Source organism: Kogia breviceps, chromosome 8 (assembly GCF_026419965.1).
Source record: "Kogia breviceps isolate mKogBre1 chromosome 8, mKogBre1 haplotype 1, whole genome shotgun sequence".
In the NCBI taxonomy this organism is placed as follows: domain Eukaryota; kingdom Metazoa; phylum Chordata; class Mammalia; order Artiodactyla; family Physeteridae; genus Kogia; species Kogia breviceps.
The window spans coordinates 33,109,112-33,134,230 of NC_081317.1; the positions used below are offsets into that span (position 1 = coordinate 33,109,112).

At 40.2% G+C, this 25,119-nt stretch overlaps 2 protein-coding genes across 2 annotated transcripts in view; one reads left to right on the forward strand and one right to left on the reverse strand.

The window, feature by feature from the left end:
* Window positions 1-4,856, forward strand: part of CENPP (centromere protein P) — a 205,699-nt gene extending 200,843 nt beyond the window's left edge. The window contains exons 6-8 of the mRNA XM_059072428.2: window positions 2,882-2,961; window positions 4,095-4,186; window positions 4,530-4,856. Of these exons, the coding sequence (XP_058928411.1) occupies window positions 2,882-2,961; window positions 4,095-4,186; window positions 4,530-4,660 (303 nt within the window). The 3' untranslated portion in view covers window positions 4,661-4,856. The remainder of the gene's footprint in view (window positions 1-2,881; window positions 2,962-4,094; window positions 4,187-4,529) is intronic.
* The window catches only part of IPPK (inositol-pentakisphosphate 2-kinase), a 57,933-nt gene continuing 37,505 nt past the window's right edge, over window positions 4,692-25,119 (reverse strand). The window contains exons 12-13 of the mRNA XM_059072416.2: window positions 10,019-10,098; window positions 4,692-7,416 (exon numbers count right to left, since the gene is read on the reverse strand). Of these exons, the coding sequence (XP_058928399.2) occupies window positions 7,191-7,416; window positions 10,019-10,098 (306 nt within the window). The 3' untranslated portion in view covers window positions 4,692-7,190. The remainder of the gene's footprint in view (window positions 7,417-10,018; window positions 10,099-25,119) is intronic.

Genomic DNA, 25,119 nt, shown 5'->3' on the forward strand with positions numbered 1-25,119 from the left:
GGTAGAAAACTAGGATGAATAACAAATTGGCAACTTTCTCACAGCTACCATTTTTTCTATCAGAAACACCAGGCAAGTTCTTGACTGCGAAGTCCAGGCATATGGCAAGCAGCTAAATAAACACCCATTTTGAATCACCGCTTAGGACAAGCTTCCTATGGTAGGCTGACAGGCCCAGTGTGTGCAAAGGACCCGCACCATGCAGTCTGTTCCCAGCCTTCCCAGCAACACTGGGAAGCACAGGTCTCCCATTTGCTCCCTTTAGGTACCAGACCTCGACCTTAGTTTCACCAGTGGCAGCACGTGAAGTATCTAAGGTGCTTTCCAGGTCAGGCTGATAACTTTCTAGTCAACATTTTTGTGTGAAGCTATTTTTTCATATTAAATATTCTAAAATATCTTGGCCAGATTGCTGCCTTATCAGAGTACATCATCTTAATCCTTTCTTGGTGATTCAGTTGGCTTTTCTGAATGTCAAATGTAATATGTAAAACTTTCAGTCGCTATTGAAATGTGATCTTATGCTATGACCTCAGGCCCACTTTGCATTTAGAGTTGTATCACTTTTCACAACTTATCTGTCTTCTCCCTCAAAGCCACCTGTACATATCTCATGTGGATGAGACCCACCCTTTGTATTTCTAACTATCATTGACGGTATCTAGACTGTGCTTTTTATGTTGCGTCTCTGGGCTACTCTTCAGCCTTTAGTTGCTTTCTTCCTGTCAGCTTTCAATAGTTGAGGTCACCAGACAAGTGAATGAAGCTGGATAAACAGGGCAATATTATTAACTTGTATAAAAGGGAACTTTCCACACAAGCCCCTAAAAGCTCTCCAGAAACACATACTAAATGCCTGATCTCTTCCTAACGTTAGTGTTTCTACTTTTGGTTTTTTATTTTAAAAACTAAAGGGAGTAAATTTTATTTTTTTTAGAGAAAGTTTCTAATCTAAACCCTCCTTTTGCTCATGAGAAGAAGGCCTAGAGAGGCTATGAGGTCTGCTTGGAAGCAGACCAAGCCTTTGAGCCTCAGGCTGGAACTGGCCCAGGACACGTGCTTCACATGTTCTCCTTTACATTCCTCATACAGCTGTTATTAATTTAGAAGAGACTGAGGTTTAAAAATCACCCAGCACTCTTTCCATTTAAAAAACTTAGGTATACATTTTCTCATAAAAACTATTTTGCTGAAATTAGAAATCATTTAAGTTTAAACCAGGCCCAACCCAGCCTTTGGTCAGAATGGCTTGGTGTTTGGACGTGTTCTCGCTCCATCAGCATCTTTCTCACACAGGGGTCTGAGAGCACTGGCCTCACACGCTGGCAACAAACTCACTGATATGTGGCTGGCCCTTTAAAAGTTATGACACATCTTTGTCCCCACAAGACCTCATTTGACAGAGCTGATTTTCTTCAGCCCATCAAGTACCTGCATCCTCAGGAAGGCCCCATCCTCTGAAGCAGGCAAGTTCTGCTCACCCAGTTCCATCCCTGCCCCTTGTCTTGCAGGAGGAGGGGTTTCTCTGACTGGCTGCTAGACCAGACATTTCTCAGAGGAAGCTGCACCTCACTTTCCTTCCGTGAGGTTTGGGGCAGCCACGATAGCTGGGTTTTGGTTTGGATTTGGGACATGGCCGGGCTTACATGTGATTTGAGCATCAATCCAGGTGTCCGTTTCTACAGCAGGAGCTGTGAGAAGAGGGAAAGTAAATGTGTCTTCCTAAAGCTGACCCTTTTGGAACTTAGAATCTCACTGTGGAGCCTACTTTTAGTCTCTATCATATCACCCCAACCCCATAATCTGTTCTCACAAGAACAAAAATAAGTTTTCCAAGAATTGAGAAGATGGGGCCACTCATTACTCTATTTGTTGTGAACATTCTGTTCAGATTCCTGCAAAGCTTTGTTCTAATGACCTACAAGTCAAGTCTAATGCTAGAGGTTCCCAGAGCCTGCTACAAATAATAGAAAGAAGCAGATATTTCCAGAACTATTACATTACATGAAGGGAAAAGCCAACCCTGCTTTAGAGTTGCAAGCCTAGAAACTTGTGAAATTCGACTTCATTTCCATTTTAGAGAGGATACTTTTGACTCTAAAATGGTACACGATCTCATCATGAAGCTAACTTTTAGCGGAGCATGCTCCCTGAAACCCTTTTACCCAGAATAGCCAGACACCATGCCTGGGGGAGACACACAGATCACTGGGAGAGTCCAGGTGGCCCCGCACTGGCTGTGCAGGAGCCATGTGCCACAGTTACCAATATGCAGGCGAGGGCCACTTGGCAGCAAGTGTGAGGACAGATGGTGGAAGCATCCACTGTGGTGGGGGCCAGCCCACAGGCCTCAGTTTGAGAGGCTTTTAAGGCCCAATGCTAGCACTCTAGAGAAAAACATTTGCTTTACAATGAGAAACCTGGCAGACAGCACCTCACTTCAGTCATCAGGATCAGCATCACCTTGGTGGGTCAGCTGGCCGGCATGCCTGACCAGCCTCCTCAAGCTGTCCAGGTCACAAGACACAGACAAAGGAAGCAGGTTGGCCAAACACTGTGGGGCCCTGGGTAGACAAGCCAGTGAAATCAAAATGGAGTTGTGTAACCTATTAACACTGGGCACTTGATGGTGTGGAATCCTGGAGGCTGTGTGTCAGTGGAGATCTAGATAGAACAGGCAGTGCTGATGACCACAGAAGGCAGGAGTGGGGATGGCCATGGCCAGGACGCCATGATGCCTGGATGAGAAAATGGCACACCTGAAAATTAGACTTTCAGGGAATGCAAGACACACCTGAAAAGGGTTTCTTGCTTCTTTTCAGTCACTGGAACAGCGTCCCTGAGCCTCACAGATTTCTCTAACCGTTTCTTCTCCCCACAGGAAAAGTACCCAGAGGCTGTGCACCTTGCAGAGGGGGCCTCCTCCAGCTGCATGGGCATCAGGAGCCCCAGCCGACCAGGGTGAGTGCACAGGCCCCACCAAGTCCCTCCCCAACACCCAGATGGTTGTTTCCTGTTAAAAACGAGGATTAAAAATAGAAAACAAATGTAAACCACCTAACTGACATCTTGAGATATGTCTGTGGAGTCATAACAGATAAGCAGCCGATGGCAGGAGAGCACAAGGGGGACCATGTGGGGACTGTAAACACAGACGGGGTCTGTAAGGAAAAGGTGCCAGTCTCACTGCTGGGGTCCTTAGGAGGCCAAGGAGGGGAGGCCATGAGGGGTGGAGCTCTATTTTCACCAACTTATTTCAATATATGTGGGGAGTCAGCAAGCACTGAGTGAGGGGAGAACTCATCTGGGTCTCCCTCCACCCACCATGGGCACCTTTATGTGCACATGGACAGGATGTGCTTCTGTGACCTGTGCCTAAAGATGTTTTGTTTCCAAGCCTTAAAATGGTGTAGTTATGTAAGCTTCTGGAACTTGCCTTATTCAACATTATTTCCAAAATTCACCTCTGGTGGTGCATGTAGCTGTAGTTCATTCATTTTCAGTGCTTATACTCCATTAGGTGAATATATGTATTTCTGCATTCTTCAGGTCTTGGGCATTTGGGTCATTCATCATTTTCCACTATTTCTAACATTCCTGTTCATGTCCTGGGGCACACAAGTACACAAGCTTCTCTTAGGCATATACCTAGAAGTGAAATTCCTGGGTCATAGGGCAGATTCAGCTATCACTGCCAAATTCTTTTCAAAGTAGTTTATCAATTTATGTTTCCCACCAGTAATTTTTAAGTTCTTATTGCTCTATATCCTGTACTTCACTTGTATGATCACACTAATATGCGGTGGGTACAAAATAGTATCTTACTATGGTCTTAGTTCCCATTTTCCTGTTTGTTCATGATGTTGAACATCTTTTCATGTTTAACTGGCCATACTCTCTCTTCATCTGTGGGTCTTTAAGATCAGGGGAGTCTGAGCACTGCCTTGGCGAAGGGCAGGAACTCCAAGGATGGTTGGGAGGAGAGCAGCACTCCTGCCTGGGTGGGCATCCTCTCCTCTAGAGAGAGAAGCAGGTGCTGCATACAGTTTAGTCTGATTTTAAGAGCACTTAGCAATGCATCTTACCTCTTTCAGGTTTGAACTAGTAATTGTTTGGAGGATACAAATGGATGACCAAGGGAAGGTTTTGCCAAAGCTGGATCTTCTCACCAAAGTGCCACTGCAAGGTAGGGATGTTCTGGTGATTTCTCACTATGCTCAACACAGACACCTACTTATTTCATCTGGGTTTATATGGCAAGAATCAAAAGTCAAAAATTTCATTAATGTACTTTTTAAATCAGTTTTCAAAATACTTTTGTCCATAATCACTCAAAAAGCACAGGCAAGGGGGATTGCTGCCCCACGGCCCTCCTAGGCTGAGTGCTCAATGTCTCTGCCTCAGGCATTCCGGTAAGTGCTCTGTTCAAGGTCATGATTCAGTCGTCCTGCCTTCCCATTCAGCGTGGCCAGCAGAAAATGAGGGCATTGTCTCGGTGAAGTTTCTTACCCAGTTTGTTTTCTTTACAGCCCTGGAACTGGACACGAACGGAGTCATAGAAACTGCTCCTCTCAGCTTCCGAACCCTACTGGGTGTGCTGGGCATTGAAGCCACTCTGGAAAGTCTGATTAAATCACTTCACACAGACGCAAGCAACTAGTTCCCAAACAGTGAACAACTACACGTAGAAGTAAGATGCTGCACCTGGAGGCATGTGATTTTATTGAATATAAAAATTTGCTCTTTTCCACTTAGAAACTTTACCTCTAGAACATGTTTATACAGTTATGGCACATTATATATAAGTTGTCAGGACATGAAAATAAATAGTTATTTAAATTCAAAATACCAAACAAGTGACACATATAGTGTATTTTAAAAAGTAAACTCAACATCTGAGGAAGTACAGGAGTGGCTGTCCACCCTGGGATGTGGGGAGCCACTGTACACCCCCCTTGGTATGAATATGAGGGCAGAGGTGGCCCCAGCCCATCTCAAAGGTCAGCCCTCCTCCTGTCACCCACCACCCAGGGACTCTTGGAGGGCTTGCCAATGCAGCCTCATCTCTTAGACATTCCTCAGAAACCTCTGGGGAGCCACACCACCCTCCTCGCCTCCTGGCTCTGGAAAGCAGCACTTGGAGGCTTTCACAGCACCTCTCAGCAGCAAGTCCTCTGACATTCACTCTTCTTGGTCTTCCACAAAAAAGTAGAGCGGTTAGCATAAAAAACACAGTAAGACAGCAAATACGGCACTGTCCCTTCACACAGGACCTTAGCACCCCTGGTCCCTCCGCATAGAAGAAACAGTGTTTTCATTAAAGTCCCCCAGAGTCTTAAGTGCTGCACTGACCTGAGTTGCCAGTTTAAAGTAGAATGGGTGAAAACATTGTTTCAATCAAATGAAAGCCTCAGAGCAGGGGCCATGGTGGAGTGTGAGAAGAGCAAAGGGTTGGGTCAAGACCCTCTAGCAGGGGACACTCATCTATCACCTCTTCCCCCCAAGTAGTGGGTGATGGTTTTCAGACAGTCCAGACCAGCCAGGACAGGCAACAGGAGGCTACCCAGCCCACCTCCTTGAGAAGCTGGTGTGCCAGAGCTCTGCACACAGGCACTCAGGATCCTCTGCACACCCTGGCCAAGACCATCCTCACCCCAGGCCAGCAACAAGGAACCTGAGGCCAAAACAACTCTGGCAGCTGCCTATTTCCACGCACTCTGGAGCCTGCAGCTTGCCCATGAGAACGTGGCTCCATGCACATCCCTATGAGTGGAATCTCCAAAGCCCCTGTACCCCAACACACCACAAGAATGAGAGATGTGTGTCATTTGAATACGTTTTTGAACCTCTGAGTGTAGAAGTAAGTAGTAAGTGGTAAATGGTAGTAAGAAGTAAATGATAGGACAGAATTGGAGAATAAATTCTGGAAGAGCTGGCTTGATTCTAATAAGCATAATTCTCAATTTATCACAAAATTCCCCACAAAAATTTACAATCAGCAAAATATTCTCCTTATTTTGTGTGTAGTATTTTCATACAATCCCATGGTTTCACTAATATTATATTACAATAAGCCTTCATTAGTCCCTCAAAATGATGATATAAATAATCTATACAACCTACCATAGAATAAAAAACTGAAGCCAAGATTCCCAACAGTTTTCATAGCAGCTGGGCACACTTTTGGTGACCCCAACAAGAACCCTCTTAGTGCCAGCCAGGAGTCTTGCGGAAGCAGGACTTTGGACAGCCCCGACGGGGAGGTGGTCCAGCACCACTCAAGGCCACTAACACCACACACCTTAGTGAAACCTAAGGGAGGAACAGGTATGGGGAAGGAGGGAAAACTCGATGCTGGCTCTGGCAGAAGTAGCTGAGGCTTCCCAAACACCCAAAAATGCCAGGAACACAGAGCTGGCAGGAGCACAGCCACCCCATGACACCCACACTGGGCACAGCAGCTCAGAGTTGCAGCTCTGCTTCCAGCTCCCACAGCAGCAATTTCAGGTGGGAAAGAACACCTTGTCTCCCCTAAAGTTAAAGATGATAAAATCATTCAGCACAAAAAAAAAAAGTCAGTGCTCGCATGAGTGGTGTCAACCCCTGCCCTGAGTCCCACACTCCCTGCTGACCCTGTGCAGAGCGGTGGGTATGGCATCTCCACAGGGACTCCGAGTCCACTGCTCAAAACTGATGTCCATATCAACAACTTATTGCTCTCCACAGCAGGGAACCACTAAACCTGCGCTGACACATGGCTTGCATTGGAAAAGTGACCAAGTAACTCAGCTGGGAAAGTTCCAGTAGTATCTGTGTTTTCTTAAAAGTCCAAACTCTAAGGTATATGTGACAATTCAAGTTTTCTGTGTTAGGATTCTGGTGGTAGGAGATCCAAACCTTGGGTCTTATAAGGCTTTTTAGAGATTAGACGCGAGCCCTGCGTGGAACGGGAGAACTGCCCAGAGGGGCCTCCTGGGACACAGCACACTGCTGGGCTCATGTCCAACATTCCTTGTCCTGGAAGATGTTTCTAGTGCTCTTCCATTCTGTGTCTCCCAGAGGCAGTCCCACCTGAACAGGGGTTGAAAAGCAAAAACATTCACAGCCAAAAGTCACCCAACACAACAGAAACTCTATCATTCAACCTTCACATTCTATGTTCAAGTTTCAAAACCACTACAGGAAAAAAGTTAGACCTTATGGAGAACTAATGTGCAATCTTCGCTTTCCTTGAACCTAGTCGACATCACGGTGGCGTCTTTGGCATGTACAGTCTTTAAATAATAGTTGACTATCTTGCCATCCAGTTTATACTGATGAGGAATGCTCTCATAGGGCTTGAGGTCAAGATCCAGCACAGACACGGAGAAGGCAAACCTGGATCTTGATGAAGGGACAATGGGCCTTTGATCGGAGCTGGAAGCAAAAGAGCAATTTCAGAATACACAAACCTCCCAAATCTTCTCAACCCAACTCACAAAGAGCACCCATTCTGTGCATCAATATGCATTCCATCTCTGTCTATGCCAACTGTATATACTAGTGCTAGAAGCTTCTGCAAGAGAGGCACCAACTGTGATACCCACCAGCACACCAGACAAGAGAGAGTTAATGTACAGAAAGATGGAAAAGCAATTATGTAGAATACTCGATTGATATTCACCATATCCCAGTAGTATAAATGAATGCTAAGAAAGTTACTTTATCGTGAGCCAAGTATTACAAAACCTAAGAAAATGGAGAAAGTAGATATGGCTATTCAACAGCCAAATGGATAAAATGTTGAGGACAGACTTCTCTCTTCGTGTCCTTTAGCATGTCTGGTGAGAAACTCTTGCTCCTTTATACTTTTTCACATTTGGAGAGAGAGATCTAGTTTCATGTTTTATTCTCAAATTGTATCTGCAGTGTTTGGTATTTTGTTTCTTAGGGTTTAGTTGTGGTCTTTCTAAATATTGTAATAGTTGTATGCTTATAACAAAATATGAACAATTACTTGTACTTAAAAAACACTTTCAGGGCTTCCCTGGTGGCGCAGTGGTTGAGAGCCCGCCTGCCGATGCAGGGGACACGGGTTCCTGCTCCGGTCCGGGAGGATCCCACATGCCGCAGAGCAGCTGGGCCCGTGAGTCATGGCCGCTGGGTCTGCGCATCCGGAGCCTGTGCTCCGCAACGGGAGAGGCCACATCAGTGAGAGGCCCGCATACCACAAAAAAAAAAAAAACACTTTCAGGCTAATTCTGAATTTTGTACTAAGATTGCTATATATATGACTTAGCTCTCAGAGTGCTGGATACATAGTATGCATCCAAGTGATTGGTTAAATACATTATATGAGCTCAGTTTAGCCCGAGAGAAGTATTTAGGAGTCCTAGTTTATCCATGTGTACTACTCTTCTAGATTTCGAAATTATTAAAAAAACAAAACAAGCAAACAAAACACCAATTTCAAAAGCTCCTGCCTGGGAGAGGGAAGGCAGATAAAACATTCCTATTTAATGAGCCTAATCAAGGCCTAGACTCTAGCTCAATTCCTGCTCAGAAATGCTATTTACAGGAAAAATGAATCCCTGGCTCAGTTGCTGGGGTCTTAGCTACTCCCTCCTGAACAGCAGAGAACATGTGTACAGATTAAGGTCTTGCTTCTGAGTCTCAGTCTCAGGGCCTGAAACCCAAGCTCCACACAATGGGGCTGGGACAGTGAACATCTCTGGCCCTCAACAGGGCTGCACATTTTATAGGATACCTCATGTCACATTAGAACCAACACCCAATAAGATGATGTGAATAAAGAGAGGAGTCCATCACACAGAGGCTGGTGGAAGCATGGCCCAAGAGCCACTGCTGAGGAGAGTCTGACCGTTTGTTGACCTCAAGCTCCCAGTGAGCCCAGGCCTGAGGTTCCTGACACCTGAAATGCTTCTCTGCCCTGGGGATGACATTGGTGATCACATGGCTTGGAAGTTTCTGGACACGTGTCCCCGCTTCTCTCCCACCACGCTGGTTTCTGCCAAGCAGCTGGTCAAGGGTGTCAGGACTCCTGGCCCTCAGCCCCTCACATTTCTGTATCCTGACTGCATCCTTGCTTCAGGAAGGGCAATAGATAATCACATCTGTGTGGTTTTCTCTCATCTAACAACACTGCTTAATCCAAATGGATTCCTGTCACTAACCACTGGGGGCATTTTCTTAGGGGATAATGAGAGTTTTCAACTAAATAGAACAACCTTTTTTTAAAAAATATTTCAGTTATGCCCTATAAATGTCCCTCCGTGTTTCCTATCAGAAAGTGGACAATTCTGTGCCTGCCAAGAAGCAGGACTCCTGGGAATGCTTAGTTCAAAAGCATCAGAAAAACAGGTGGCTGGCAGCCAGTGACAAGATCATCTTGATCCAGGAACACACATCAGATGATTGTGAAACATTCTGCTAAACTGTGTGTGGGGTTTGGCACCCTGAAAATGCCATATAATCACTGAGAGAAGATTATCAGGTTCATCCTGAATTCCTAAAAAAGGCAGAGAGGGGACTGGATAATGACGTCCAGGAGAAGATGCTGCAAAGAGGAAGCAGAACAATGGAATGTTGTTTTAAAGGCTTTGAAATGTCTATAAAGGTCGGCACATCAGGACCTGGTAAAAGGAGGAAAAATAAGGCCCACAGGAACCTACAGCTTCTTGGGCCTCTGAGCCATGATGGTAGGTTGGGGTTTTCTTTGAGAGAAAGGAATTTGGACCACAGTATCCAAGCCCTTGAGATATTTTCTTAGAAAATAATAGTAAACTTGAATGAACGAGCTTTTAAAATTATTCTCAATAATGTCTTTTTGACTGATTATAAACTTCTAAAGAGCAAGAGTTAAAAATCCCCATGATATCAAGTAGGCCTTGGAAATTGGCCTCTGTTAATAAACATGATCCTGCCAGAGCCTCTCTAAATATAGGGACACCAACTCTCTTGCCAATCCACAAAACCCTGCTAGACTAAGGACAACATGACACAGTAGCAGGTGCCTCACCTTGCATCCTGCAGACAAGGAGAGAGTGCGATCATGATGGAGCAGTCTTTCGCAGTCATGGCGACACGGTACTGCTGAACCTGCAGGGGAAGGAGAGGTCAGCTCCATGGCATCACCACACACAACCTTCCCCACTGGAGAGGTCCAAGAACTGGTCCCAGACCTGGGGGTGGGTTAGGAAGACCCCGTCCCAAAGAGCTCATTAGAGGCCAGTGCTGCCCTCTGGCCTCTCACTGCAGGCAGTGTATGGACCCTGATTCCAAAACCTGGGACCTAGGACTTGTCTTTGGCAAGACAATCACAGCCCACCTTGGAAGAAAAAGCAGTAAGTGGCCTCAGCTATTGATGTGCTAGCCACACTAACAGCACTGAGCGTATCACTCTCAAGTGTGCCTCAAGATAGCGGCACACAGACACACACCAAGGCCCTGCTTAGAGCAACAAAATGTCCCAGGTCACATAGCACACTAGAATGTCATGCAGCTTCCATGAATGACACTGCAAACAGAGGGATCACCAACTGTGTGTTAACTCACTTCATCCCCACAGCGACCCCACAGGCAGGCACTGCTAATGTCCCAGTTTATGGATAAGGAAACAGACATAGAATGACCTGACCTAGGCTAGACTCAAACCCAGGTGTTTCGACTCTGAAGTTCGTGCTCTTAACACTGGGCTACGAGCACATATAGATCTGTGTGTAACGCCTGGAACAACATCCACTAGGGCCGCTGACTCAACACAGAAATGGTTTGTAGGATCCGACACATAAAGCCATGTGTGTGCTCACGTGCGTGTCACAGACATACACGGAAAGAGCCAAAAGACGGTCACCTCTGTGTACAATTTGGGAGCATCTTTCCCCTTTCTTCTTTGAACTTTCATATAACATTTGAATTTTTTAGATTGACTACCTCTCACTTTTACAAAAATAAACTAGTTATGAAAAAGGATGTGGGCCTTACACATTATCACTGGCCTCAACATCTGTGTGATGGCAGATCATAACCTCTTGTCTCCCTTTCAGTCATTCCCCTCCATGTCACACAGCCAGGAGGACTGCCCTAAGACAACATTCAAGCTGTTCATTCCACAAAGCAGGAGTGTGTGGGAAGGAGAGGGAAGCAACCCAAGTGTGGGTTACCTGAGGCCTGCAAAAATCTTTTCAGTAGAAGGAGAAAGAAGCTCTTCTCCCAATAGTCTATTCATTTAGCTAAGAAACCAGGTATTTCACAATGTACACAAAAAAATCCAGTCCAAAAGAATTAAAGAGATAAATATTAAGAACAAAATATAGGGCTTCCCTGGTGGCGCAGTGGTTAAGAATCCGCCTGCCAGTGCAGGGGACACGGGTTGGAGCCCTGGTCCGGGAAGATCCCACATGCCGCGGAGCAACTAAGCCCGCACGCCCCAACTACTGAGCCTGCGCTCTAGAGCCCGGGCGCCCCAGCTACTGAGCCCGCGTGCTGCAACTATTGAAGCCCGAGCATCTAGAGCCCGTGCTCTGCAACAGGAGAAGCCACCGCAATGAGAAGCCCGTGCACCGCAACGAAGAGTAGCCCCCGCTCGCCCCAACTAGAGAAAGCCCGCGTGCAGCAACGAAGACCCAACGCAGCCAAAAATAAAGAAAAAATAAATTTATAAAAAAAAAAGAACAAAATATAAAATATTTATTATGTCCTAATCTGCAAGACACAAAACATAGAAGCCGTAAAAGACTGAGATATTTGAATAACTAAAAATTAAAAGCTTTTATTTGATACAGTCATAATCCAAATGTAAAAGACTTGTTAAAGAATAGGAGAAGATATCTGCAACATATAACAATCAATGTCAAGAATAGGGCTTCCCTGGTGGCGCAGTGGTTGAGAGTCCGCCTGCCGATGCAGGAGACACGGGTTCGTGCCCTGGTCCGGGAAGATCCCACATGCCGTGGAGCAACTAAGCCCGTGAGCCATGGCCGCTGGGCCTGCGCGTCCAGAGCCTGTGCTCCGCAATGGGAGAGGCCACAACAGTGAGAGGCCCGCATACCGCAAAAAAAAAAAAAAAAAAAAAAAAAAAAGAATATATAAAGTGCTACTAGTCACAATACCAAGACATGGAAACAACCTAAATGGCCATCAACAGAAAAATGCATAAAGAAGATATGGTACATATATACAATGGAATGCTATCCAGCCATAAAAAAGAATGAAATAATGCCATTTGCAGCAACATGGGTGCAACCAGAGATTATCATACTAAGTGAAGTAAGTCAGAAAGAGAAAGACAAATACCATATGATATCACTTATATGTGTAATCTAAAATATGACACAAATGATGTATCTACAAAACAGACTCACAGATAGAGAAGACTTGTGCTTGCCAAGGGGAAGGGGTTTAGGGGATGGGTGGATTGAGAGTTTAAGATTAGCAGATGCCACTATTATATATAGAATGGATAAACAACACGGTCCTACTATAGCACAGGGAACTGTATTCAATATCCTATAGTAAACCTAATGGAAAAGAATATGAAAAAGAATGTATACATATGCATAACTGAATCACTTTGCTGTACAGCAGAAATTAACACAACATTGTAAATCAACTATACTTTAATAAAATAAATTTTTAAAAAGAGAATATATAAAGTGCTAGATCAGTATGTAAAAAGAAAACTACCCAAAAAAGATATGGACCAAATAAATTGACAAAAGAGAAAAAATAGCCAGTAAATGAAAAGATGCTCAACCTTACTACTAATCAAGGAAATGCAAATTATAACAGTGAAAATGTTTGCACTCACTGGATATATATACATATATATCTGACATAAAATGAAAGAGCTAGACTTTCACTTCAAGCAATGCTGGAGTATATAATTGGAGCCAACCCAACTGCTGAAGTCAAGTAGAAAAAGCTCGACAAAATATCAAAAACATCTGCTTGAAGGCAGAGCCTAACAAGACCAGCAAGAATTGCTGGATCAGGGGGAGGACAAAGACATTTGGAGGTTTTTTGCCCAGGGAGTGGGTGACAATTCTGGAAGGTCAGCCAAGAGGCACTTATAACTAACTTCCAGGGCTATGGGGACAGTAACCATGGTGAATTCCCGCTCTGGGTTAGTATCCAAAATGTTGCACCTTAAGACTGGTGAGCCAGAATTCGACAGGCCTTACCAGGAACTGCAACTTTGCTTCAAAGACATCAGTCACCAAAACTGGATTAAGATGACCCCGGCTTGCTAGTGATTCCCAGGCCCCTGGCAGAAGCAAACCAAAAATTCTCTCTAGAAGAAGATATCATCCTAGGCCTCAAATGATTTCTAAAATAATTATACAAATACAATTTCTGACACACAAGCAAAAATACCCAGGCACAAAAGACGATGCTATGAGAGAAAATCAGCAAAAAAAAAAAAAACCCCAAAATGAACCCCAAAAAACTCCCACAGAAGTAGAAAGAGGTACACATGGACACCAGGTACTGGAGGTACCAAACACACATGCTGCTCTGCTCAAAGAATAAAAGACAAAATTGAGAAATTCAGAGGAGAACTGGCGACTATAAAAATGAACTGTTTGAAAATTCTAGAACTAAAAACCACAAAATCAACATTAAGAATTCAACAGATAGTTTTAACAGCAGATTAGAAAAAACTGAAGAGACTTGCTAACGTGGAAGATAGGTCAAAAAAAAAAATCCAGAATGAAGCACAGAAGGTTAAACAGCTGGAAAATATTGAGAAAAGGGCATGAGACATGAAGATAAACAGAATATGTTTAATACATATGTAAATGAAGTCTGGAAGAAGAGAGAAAACAGGCGGAAACAAAATTTGAAAAAGTTAAGGCCAAAAACTTTCCAAAGCTGAGGAAAAGACATCAGGACACAGATTCAAGAACAATGCAAAAAAATCACTTATACATATCATTAAACAAAAACTAAGAATGAATCACCAGCAAACCTACAATAAAGGAAACATTAAAGGGTATTCTTCAGACAAAAACAAAAAATGATCCCCGATATAAGGTCAGAGATTCAGGACAGAATGAAGAGTAATACAAGAGCTAAATATGTGGGTTAAAGGACACTGACTGTATAAAACAATAATAATAATAATGTCTTCTTGAGTTTAAAACAATAGAGTACACAGCAACAATAGCAGTGTAAGTAAGGAGTAGTAGTAAAATGTACTCTAAGAACTCTGCATTGTCCAAGAAGAGAGTAAAGGTATAAATATTAGACTTTAGTAAAAGACTTTTAATTAGACTTGCTGTAATAGCTAGGATAACCACTAAAAGAAAGTAAAAGACTAAAACCTCTGAGCAAACAGTGGGGAAATGGAATGGTAAAATAAATTAATCAACCCAAAAGATAGTAAAAGAGGAGAGAAAAAGAAATCTAAGATAGGTGTAAAAAATTAAGGTTTAAACCCAAGTATAAGTCCAATTAAATTATAAAAACAAATGTCAGAATGGATAGAAAACCAAACCATATTTTAAATACAAAGGTTAAAAATAAAAGCATAGAAAAAGATATAGGGTGCAAAAGAATCTAGAGACGTGACATTAATATCAGACAAAAGAAACTTTTAAGTAAAAACTATTACAAGAGACATGCTAAATGATGTCTTAAAAATGAAAAATTCAATTCACCAAGAAGACATAACAATTCTAAATCTAAGGCACCTGACAATATAGCCTCAAAATAAATGAGAAGAAACAGACAAATCCATAATTATTATGTAAAGTTTCAAAACATCCTTCTTATGGACCAAGCAGACCATAAAATCAGTAAGGTCACAGAAGATCTGAACAGTACAATTAATTTGACCTAGTGGGCAGATATAAAACACTGCACCTAATAATTTGAGATGCCTTTTCAAGTACACACAGAAGCATTTTCAAAAAAGATTAATCTGGGCTTCCCTGGTGGCGCAATGGTTGAGAGTCTGCCTGCCGATGCAGGGGACACGGGTTCGTGCCCCAGTCCAGGAGGATCCCACATGCCGCGGAGCGGCTAGGCCCATGGGCCATAGCCGCTGGGCCTGCGCGTCTGTGCTCCGCAATGGGAGAGGCCGCAGCAGTGAGAAGCCCATGTACCGAAAAAAAAAAAAAAAAAAAAGATTATAATGCAAATCACAACAAATTTCAAAGGACCAAAAAGCTGTCTCAACAAATTTTAAAGGCCCATATAGAGTATGCTCCCTGACCATAATGCAATTTTGCTAGTAATCAGTACAAAAAAGATAATGAGAATCCCCATGTGTTATTAAATCCCTTCCAAATGCTTCCATGGGTCAAAGAAGAAATATTAATAGTAATCAGAGTATATTTTAACTGAATGATATTGAAAATAGACTTGTGGGATGTAGCTATAGCCATATGTACAGGAAAATATATAGCTTTATACATATTTTAGAAAATAAGAAGGCCAAAACTTAATTAGGTAAGCATTCATATTGGGAAGAAATTATAGAAAGAAAAAATTATCTAGAAAAAAGGAAAAAGGAAATAATCAAGAGCAGAAATTAATGAAACAGAAAATGATCATACCGTACAAAAGGAACATAAGTTAATTTTTACAAAACTACCAAAACTGATAAACTCCTGGTGGGATGGATTAAGAGAGAGAGAAAACAAATACCATAGGTCAGGAATAAAAAGGTGTTATTCAGATCTTATGAAACTTTGAAAGATAATAAAAGAATATTACCAAAACATTATATGTCAAAATTCTGAAAATTTTAGATAAAACAAATTTCTAGAAAGATACAACTTATCAAAACTGACAGAAGAAATAGAAAATCTAAAATTGAAGTATTTTAAATTATCCTACAAAGACAACTATGGGCCAAAATGTTTTCACATGTAATTCTACAAAATATTTAAGGAGAAGAAATACGAGCCTTACTTCATCTCTTGCAGAGAACAGAAAATGAGCAAACACTCTTCAAATGTTTTAGGAGGCAAGCATACCCCTGATACCAAAACCTAACAAAGACATTACCAAAAACTCATATCACTCACAAATATATATGCAAAAACCCCTAAACAAAATATTAGCAAACCAAATATCATAAAATATAAAAAGATTATTGCATCACTACAAATTGTGTGATTACAGGCACACCTTGTTTTTACTGTGCTTTGCAGATGTGTTTTTTTACAAATTGGTTTGTGGCAACCCTGCATCAAGCAAGTCTATTAGCACCATTTTTCCAACAGCATTTGTTTACTTCACATCTCTCTGTCACATTTTGGTAATTCTCGCAATATTTCAAACTTCATTATATTATATATGTTATGGTTATCTGTAATCAGTGATCTTTGATGTTACAATTGTAATTGGTTTGGGGCACCAGGAACTGGGACCACATAAAATGACAAACAATCAACAAATGTGCATGTTCTGACTACTCTACCAACTGGCCATTTTGCCCATCTCTCTCCCTTCCTCAGGCCCCCCTATTCACTTAGGCACAATAATATTGAAATTAGGCCAATTAATAACCCTACAATGGCTTCTAAGTGTTCAAGTGAAAGAAAGAGTCACACATCTCTTTAAATCAAAGGCTGGAAGCAATCAAGCTTAGTGAAGAAGGCATGTTGAAAGCTATGACAGGCTGAAAGCTAGACCTCTTGCACCAAACAGCCAAGTTGTGAAAGCAAATGAAACGTTCTTGAAGGAAATTAAGTGCTGCTCCAGTGAACACACAAATGATAAGAAAACAGGACTTCCCTGGTGGCGCAGTGGTTGAGAGTCCACCTGCCGATGCAGGGGACACGGGTTTGTGCCCGGGTCCAGGAGGATCCCACATGCCGCAGAGCAGCTAGGCCCGTGGGCCATGGCCGCTGGGCCTGCGCGTCTGGAGCCTGTGCTCCGCAACAGGAGAGGCCACAACAGTGAGAGGCCCGCGTACCGCAAAAAAAAAAAGGTAAGAAAACAAAACAGCCTATTGCTGGTGTAAAGTTTTAGTGGTCTAGATAGAAGATCAAAGCAGTCACATTTCCTTAAGCCAAAGCCTAATCTAGAGCAAGGTCCTAACACTCTTCAATTCTATTAAGGATGAGAGAGGTAAGGAAGCTACAAAGAAAATTTTGAAGCTACCAGAGGTTGGTTCATGAGGTTTAAGGAAAGAAGTCATCTCCATAACATAAAAGTGCAAAGTGAAGCAAAAAGGGCTGATGTATAAGCTGCAGCAAGTTATCGAGAAGATATAGCTGAGATAATTAATGAAGGTGGCTATACTAAACAACAGATTTTCAATGTGGACAAAACAACCTTATATCAGAAGAAGATACCATCTAGGACTTTCATAGATAGAGAGGAGAAGTCCATACCTGGTTTCAAAGCTTCAAAGGACAGGCTGACTCTCTTGTTCTGGGCTAATGCCACTAGTGACTTTAAGCTGAAGCCAGTGTTCATTTACCATTCCAAAATTCCTAGAGCCCTTAAGAATTATGCTCAGTGTCCTCTGCCTGTGCTATATAAATGGAACAACAAAGCCTGGATGACAGCACATCTGTTTACAACATGGTTTACTAAATATTTTAAGCCCACTCTTCAGGACTACTGCTTAGAAAAGATTCAAAATATTACTGCTCGTTGACAATGCACTTAGCCATCCAAGAACTCTGATGGAGATGTACAATGTGATTAACATTGTTTTTATGCCTGCTAACACAACATCCATTCTGTAGCCCATTAATCAAGGAGTGATTTCAACTTTTAAGTCTTATTATTTAAGAAATACATTTTCTAAGCTAAAGCTGCTACAGATAGTGAATTTTTCTGATGGATCTGGGCAAACTCCATTGAAAACCTTCTGGAAAGGATTCACCATTCTAGATGCCATGAAGAACATTCATGATTCATGAGACGAGGTGAAAAGATCAACATGAACAGTTTGGAAGAAGTTGACTCCAACCCTCATGGATGTCTTTGAGGGTTCAAGGCTTCAGTGGAAGAAGTAACTGTCGATGTGGTGGAAATAGCAAGAGACCTAGAATTAGAAGCAGAGCCCGAAGATGTGACTGAATTGCTGCAATCTTATGAGCAAATTTTACTGGATGAGGACTTGCTTCTTCTGGATAAGCAAAAAGAAAGTGGCTTCTTGAGGTGGAATCTACTAGTGAAGATGCTGCTAAGATTGCTGTAATGACAGAGAATTGAGAATATGATGTAAACTTAGTTGATAAAACAGCAGCAGAGTTTGAGAGGACTGACTCCAATTTTGAAAGAACTTCTGCTGTGGGTAAAGTGCTTTCAAAGAGCATTTCATGCTTCAGATAAATCATTCATGGAAGGAAGAGTCAACCAATGTGTTAAACTTCACTAGTGTCTTATTTTAAGAAATTGCCATGGCCACCCCAACCTCCAGCAGCCACCACCCTGACCCCTACCTGATCAGTCATTAGCAATGAACATCGAGGCAAGACCCTCTGCCAGCAAAAGGATTACTTGCTGAAGGCTCAGGTGATGGTCAGCATTTTTTAGCAATGAAGTATTTTTTAATTAAGGTATATACATTTTTTAAGACATAATACTATTGTACACTTAATATAGTGTAAACATAACTTTGATATGCACTGGGAAACCAAAAAATTCATGTAACTCGCTTTATTAAGATATTTGCTTTATTGTGGTGGTCTGGAACCAAACCCACAATATCTCTGAGGTATACCTGTAATCACATTAACAGAAAATAGAAGAAAAGTCACATGATCTTCTCAACAGAAACAGAAAAAGCATTGAAAAACTCAACACCCACTCCTGATAAAAACTCTTAACAAATCAGGAATAGAAGGGAACTTCCTTAAATTGATAATGGTTATTTTAAAAATAAACCAAGCAACACCCAAAAAACCTACAGCAAACAATTTACTTAATGGTAAATACTTTCTCTTTGAGAGTGGGAACAAAAATTAACTATATGCAGTTAAGCAAAACAAAATAAATAAGTGAAAAGTATAAGGATCAGAAAGAAAAAAAATCAAATTCACAAACAATATGATTATATATAATCATATATATATTATATATTATACATATTATATATTATATATAATGAAAATCCAACAGAAGCTATAGATTGTTAGAATTAGTAAGTGACTTCAACAAGGTTGACAGATAAAGAGGTCAAAGTAGAAAAATCAATTACATTCCAATATATACACAGATACCATCTATATCTAAAACCATCAAATATCTAGGAATATATCTAATATATCTAATAAAATATAAGATCTCTCTAAAGAAAATCATAAACTGTTTTATCAGACTTTAAATAACACCTAATATAAAGAAAACGCCCATGTTGGAAGCCTTAATATTGTATGGATGTCAACTCTTGTCATCATTTTAATGTCAAATCAATCAAAATCCCAAAAGGTCTGTTGTTGCTTTTCCTTGTAGAACTGAACAAAGTTCATTCTTTAAAAAAAAATTTTTTTTAGGTATACTGATGTACAATATTATATAAGTTTCAGGTATACAACACAGTGAGTCACAACTTTTTAAAGTTATACACCATTTATAACTATTATAAACTATTGGCTATATTCCCTGTGTTATACAATATACCCTTGTAGCTTATTTATTTTATACATAGTAGTTTGTACCTCTTAATCTCCAACCCCTATCTTGCCTCTCCCTCATCCCTCTCCCCAGTGATAACCACTCATTTATTCTCTGTATCTGTGAGTCTGTTTCTTTTTTTGAACAAGTTGATTCTAAGATTTATATAGATAAGCAAAAGGTCAAGAAGAGCCAAGGCATTAATTAAAAAAAAGACATTCCTGAAGAAAGTAGAAGGATTTACTCTACTGGGTATCAAGATTCATTATGACTCTAGAGTGATCAGGACAATTCCTATGATTCTAGGACAACTGCATATGAAAATAAAACCTTACCTCATGCCATACCAAAAATCAATTGCAGAAGGTACCCACCAAATGTGAAAGGCAAAACAAAGTTTCTAAAATATCTGTGGGACTTTAAGGTAGATAAAACATAAAGACTGCTAAAGAAGGAAAAAGATGTAAATTAAATGAGCTTAAAATTATGACCTTCCCTTCTAAAAATGACTTTATTAACAGAGTAAAATGGCAAGTGGAAGAAGATATCTGTAGCACACATATCTGACAATGAGCATCTATCCAGACTACATAAAGAATTCCTTCAAACCAATAAGAAAAAGACAGACAACCATACAAAAAACTGGGCAAGAGACTTAAATAGATGCCTCATGGAAAAGAAAATATAAATGGCCAATAAACATATGAAAAGGTGTTGAATCTCATTACCACAATAAGCTACCATTACACACTCACTAGAATGACTAAAATTAAAAAGACCCACAACCCAGTGGCAGAGAGAGTATGGGGCCACAGGAACCCCCTAGTCTGTCGAACTACCCTAGCCTGTTGTAGGGAATATAAACAGCTAAAACTATTTCATAGTACCTACTAAAGCTAAATATGCTCACACCTCTGACCCAGAAATTCCACTCCTAGGAATATACCCAAGAGAAACGTATGTGCATGTACACTAAGAGATCTGTACAAAAATGTTTTGCTGAATCTTTATTCATAACAGTCAAAACTGGGAGCAAGGGCTTCCCTGGTGGCGCAGTGATTGAGAATCCGCCTGCCGATGCAGGGGACTCGGGTTTGTGCCCTGGTCCAGGAAGATCCCACAGGCCGCGGAGCGGCTGGGCCTGTGAGCCATGGCCGCTGAGCCTGCGCTTCCGGAGTCTGTGCTCCGCAACGGGAGAGGCCACAACAGTGAGAGGCCCGCGTACCACACACAAAAAAAAAAACTGGGAGCAACTCAAATATCCATCAACAGTAGAATGGGTGAATTGTAGCATATCCATTTAAATAGATCACTACAAAGCACTGAAAATATGGAAAAGCATGCAATAACATGAGTAAATCTTATACATGTTATATAGAACATAAAAAAATAAGATATGAGATATATGCATGATTCTGTAATAATAAAGTTCAAAAACAGAACTAAACTATAGGTATGTAAGTCAATACAATAGTTAACTTGAGGGAGAAAGGCAAGAGGAATAACTGTACAGGAAACCAATAGGGATTCTAATTAGCTGCCAGTGTTCCATGTTCAGACCTAACTGGTAGTTCTCCAAGAGTTTTCTTTATGACAAATCATCGAGCTTTACCTCTTTTTCTGTGCACTTTTCTACATGTGCTATATTTCACATTACAAATGGTTAATGAAACAAAAGCTTAGAAAATTAACATTAAACTTTTAAATACTAGAAATATCAAGTAATTTGGAGGGCATGTGGGAAACAGGACCCTCGACTGTTACAAGAAGGAATATAAACTGGCAAAATCTTTTCAGGGGGACAATATGACAGAATCTATAAAAAATAAATCTAGCAATTTAACTTTTAAGAATCACTCTGGAAGATATGCTTAAGTGTACAAGGGTTAAGGTACAAAAATGTGAATGTAAACATTTTTAACAAATTAAAGATAACACCCAAATAAATGACAATTAATTATATGACCATACTAAAGAGAACACTTTTAGGTGTATGGAGAACTTCCAAGGCACCTCCTACAAAACAATGATATCCCTGTTAACACTTTTAATGCACTGCTAGGCTTGCAGAAGGTAAAGAAAATCCCCAACCCAATCCCCTCTTCTCACACTCACTCCCCAAAGAGCTGAAACTAGAGTTTTGAGCAAGGAGCAATTGGAAGGCTAAGCTGCCTTGTAGGCAATGTCAGTGCAGGCATGGTTTCTAGGAATAAGCCATGGAGTACAGGGTCTAAATCTAAGACTTCTCCCTTAAGTCAAGGATCCATATTTTCTCTGGAGGAAAGCATCCCTGTTTAGGTCCCCAAGATTCTCATATATCAAAATCAAACAAATATGAGCTCACAATCATACATCATTAAAAACCCAAGCAAACAAAGCAGCAAGGATGAGTCAGCAAAATAACGAGATTTTTTTTTACCTCCAAAATTTTACTGTATCTTAGATACAGAATATAAAATAACTATTCATAAATTGTTTAAAGAAATAAAAGATGGAATTTAAAAGAGGGCCAGCAATAAGGGACTATCAAAAATACCAAGCAGATATGAAAATGAGCCACATGGAACTTTGAGAAATTAAAAATATAACTAATGAAATGGAAAACTCATTGAACAAATGAATGAACAGATTAGACACAGGTGAAGAAAGAAACAGTGAATGGGAAGGTAGAACTGAAGAAAATGATAAAAATGAGGTCTGATATATATATCTAATTAGAGTCCCAGAAGAAGAGAATAGGATAATGGAGAAAAGAAAATATGTGAAGAGAAAATGGTTGAGGATTTTCCAGAACTAATAAAAGACACATCCACAAATAGAGAAAGCACAACATACACCAAGCAGAATAAATTAAAACCACACCTAATCACATTGCACTAAAATGTCAAATTTAAAAAGAGGAGACTTTAAAAGCAACCATAGAGAAATAATCACCTCCTGAGGAAGGACAGTTAGACTGATAGAAAACATCTCAGCAGAAACATCCAGTCAGATAATGTTGCATAAAATGGTTAAATGCTAATAGAAAAACAATCAACCCCTTCTTTGTACCTAGAAAAAATTACCTTTCAAAACTATGACAAAATATAAATATATCCAGATAAACAGATACAAAGAATTTACCAAAAGACATTCACTAAAGTAACTTCTAAAAGATGTACTTCAAGAAGAAGAGGAAAACTGTAAACAACTGTAGGCCAATAAATTAGACAACTTAGATAAAATGGAAAAATTCCTAAAAGGGTATAAACTACAAAAACTGACTCAAGAAGAAATAGACAACATAATTTTCTATACCAAATAAAGAGACTGAACTGGGTATCAAAACACTACCTACAGAGAAAAGCCCAGACCCAGACGGCTTCACTGGTGAATTCTATCAAATATCAATATCTAAAGAAGAATTACCATCAATCCTTCTCAAACCTTTCCAAAAAAAGAGGCTGAAATACTTCCCAACTCATTCGACAAGGCCAGTATTACAGACCAATACGTCTTATGAGAATGGACACAAAAAGCCTCAACAAAATAATAGCAAATTGAATCCAGCAATATATAAGAAGAATCATATGCCATGACCAAGTGGGGTTTATCCCAGAATGCAAGGTTGGTTTTAACATCCAAAATTAATATGTCATATCTATAGAAAAACAAAACACATGATAATAAATATCAACTGATGCAGAAAAGACATTTGACAAAATCCAACATCCTTTCACGATAAAAACATTCAACAATTTAAGAAAAGAAGGGAACTTCTTCAACCCAATAAAGGATATCTACAAAAATCCCAAAGCTAACATCACACATAATGATGAAAGACTGAATGCTGTCCCAATAAGACCGGGAACAAATCAGACAGGGAGGTCTGTTCTTGCATTTAGCATTGCACTAAAGGTTCTAGCCAAGGGCTGTTATGCAAGAAAGACATAAAAGGCAACAAAACTGGAAAGGAAGAAGTAGAACTATCTCTAAATGATCTTAAATAAAGAAAATCCTAAGAAATTCACTAAAAAACGATTAGAACTAATAAATTCAGCAAGATTGTAAGCTATAAGATCAATATACAAAAACAAATTGTATTTCTATACACTTGCAATGATCACTCTAAAAATGGAATTAAGAAAACAACTTCATTTACAACAGCAAAAAGAAAACACTCAGGGATAGACTTAACAAAGTACAAAATGTATCTCTGAAAGGACTGTTGAAAGAAAAACAAAGATCTGAATAAATGGAACAGCATCCCAGGTTAACAAACTGGAAGACTTACTATTATAAAGATGGCCATATGCAAGCAATCTGCAGATTCACCACAATCCCTATCACAGTCTCTGCTGGCTTCTTTGTAGCACTTGGCAAGCTGACTCTAAAATTCATAATTAAATTACAAGGGGCTCCTAATAGCCAGAACAATCTTGCAAAAGAACAATTTCAAAACTTACTAAAAAGCAACAGTAATCAAGGCAGGGTACAAACGTAAGTATAGACATATATATCAATGGCACACAATTGACTATCCAGAAATAAACCCATACATTTATGGGAAAAAATAGTCTCTTCAACAAATGATGCTGGGACAACTAAATATCCACATACAAAGGATGAAGTTGGATCTCTACCTCAAATCATATATAAAAATTAACTCAAAATGGATCAAAGAACTAAATTTAAGAGCTAAAACTCTTTGAAGAAACGGGAAAATATTCATGACTTTGGATTTAGCAATAAATTCTTAGATATGACACCAAAAGCACAAACAACAAAAGAAAAAAAAAAAACTGGACCTCATCAAAGTTAAAAACTTTTTTGTGTATGGAGACAGATGGTTACTAGACTTATCATGGTAATCATATCATAATGTACGCAAATGTCAAATCACTATGTAGTATACCTGAAACTAACATAATATTGGACATCAACTATATTTCAAATGAACAAATCAAGTTTTTAAATTGCAAATATTTTACAACAAAGAACACTATCAAAAAAGTGAAAAGGTCTCTGACAGAATATACTTGCAAATCATGTATCTGTTAAGGGCCTACTATCCACGATATACAGAATTCCTACAACTCAACAATGAAACAAATAACATAATTAAAAAGTGATCAAAGGACCTGAATAGATATTTCTCCAAAGAAAATATACAAATGGGCAATAAGCACATTAAAAAATGCTCTTAGTCTTCACAGAAATGCAAATCAAAACCACAATGAGATACCATTTCATACCCACCAGGATGGCTAAAAACAAAAGGGCAGGTAACAAGTGTTGTCAAAGATATGGAGAAACTGGAAACCTGTACACATTGCTGGTGGGAATGTAAAATGGTACAGCCATTTGGAAAACAGTCTGGCAGTTCCTGAAATTCCAGAGCTCCTGAGCTACTCTCCTAGGTATATGCCCAAGAAAAGTAAAAATATGTCCACACAAAAATTTATACACATATTTTTAGCAACATTATTCATAATAGCCAAAAAGTGAAAACAACCCAAATGCTCACCAAACTGATGAATGGATAAACTAAATATA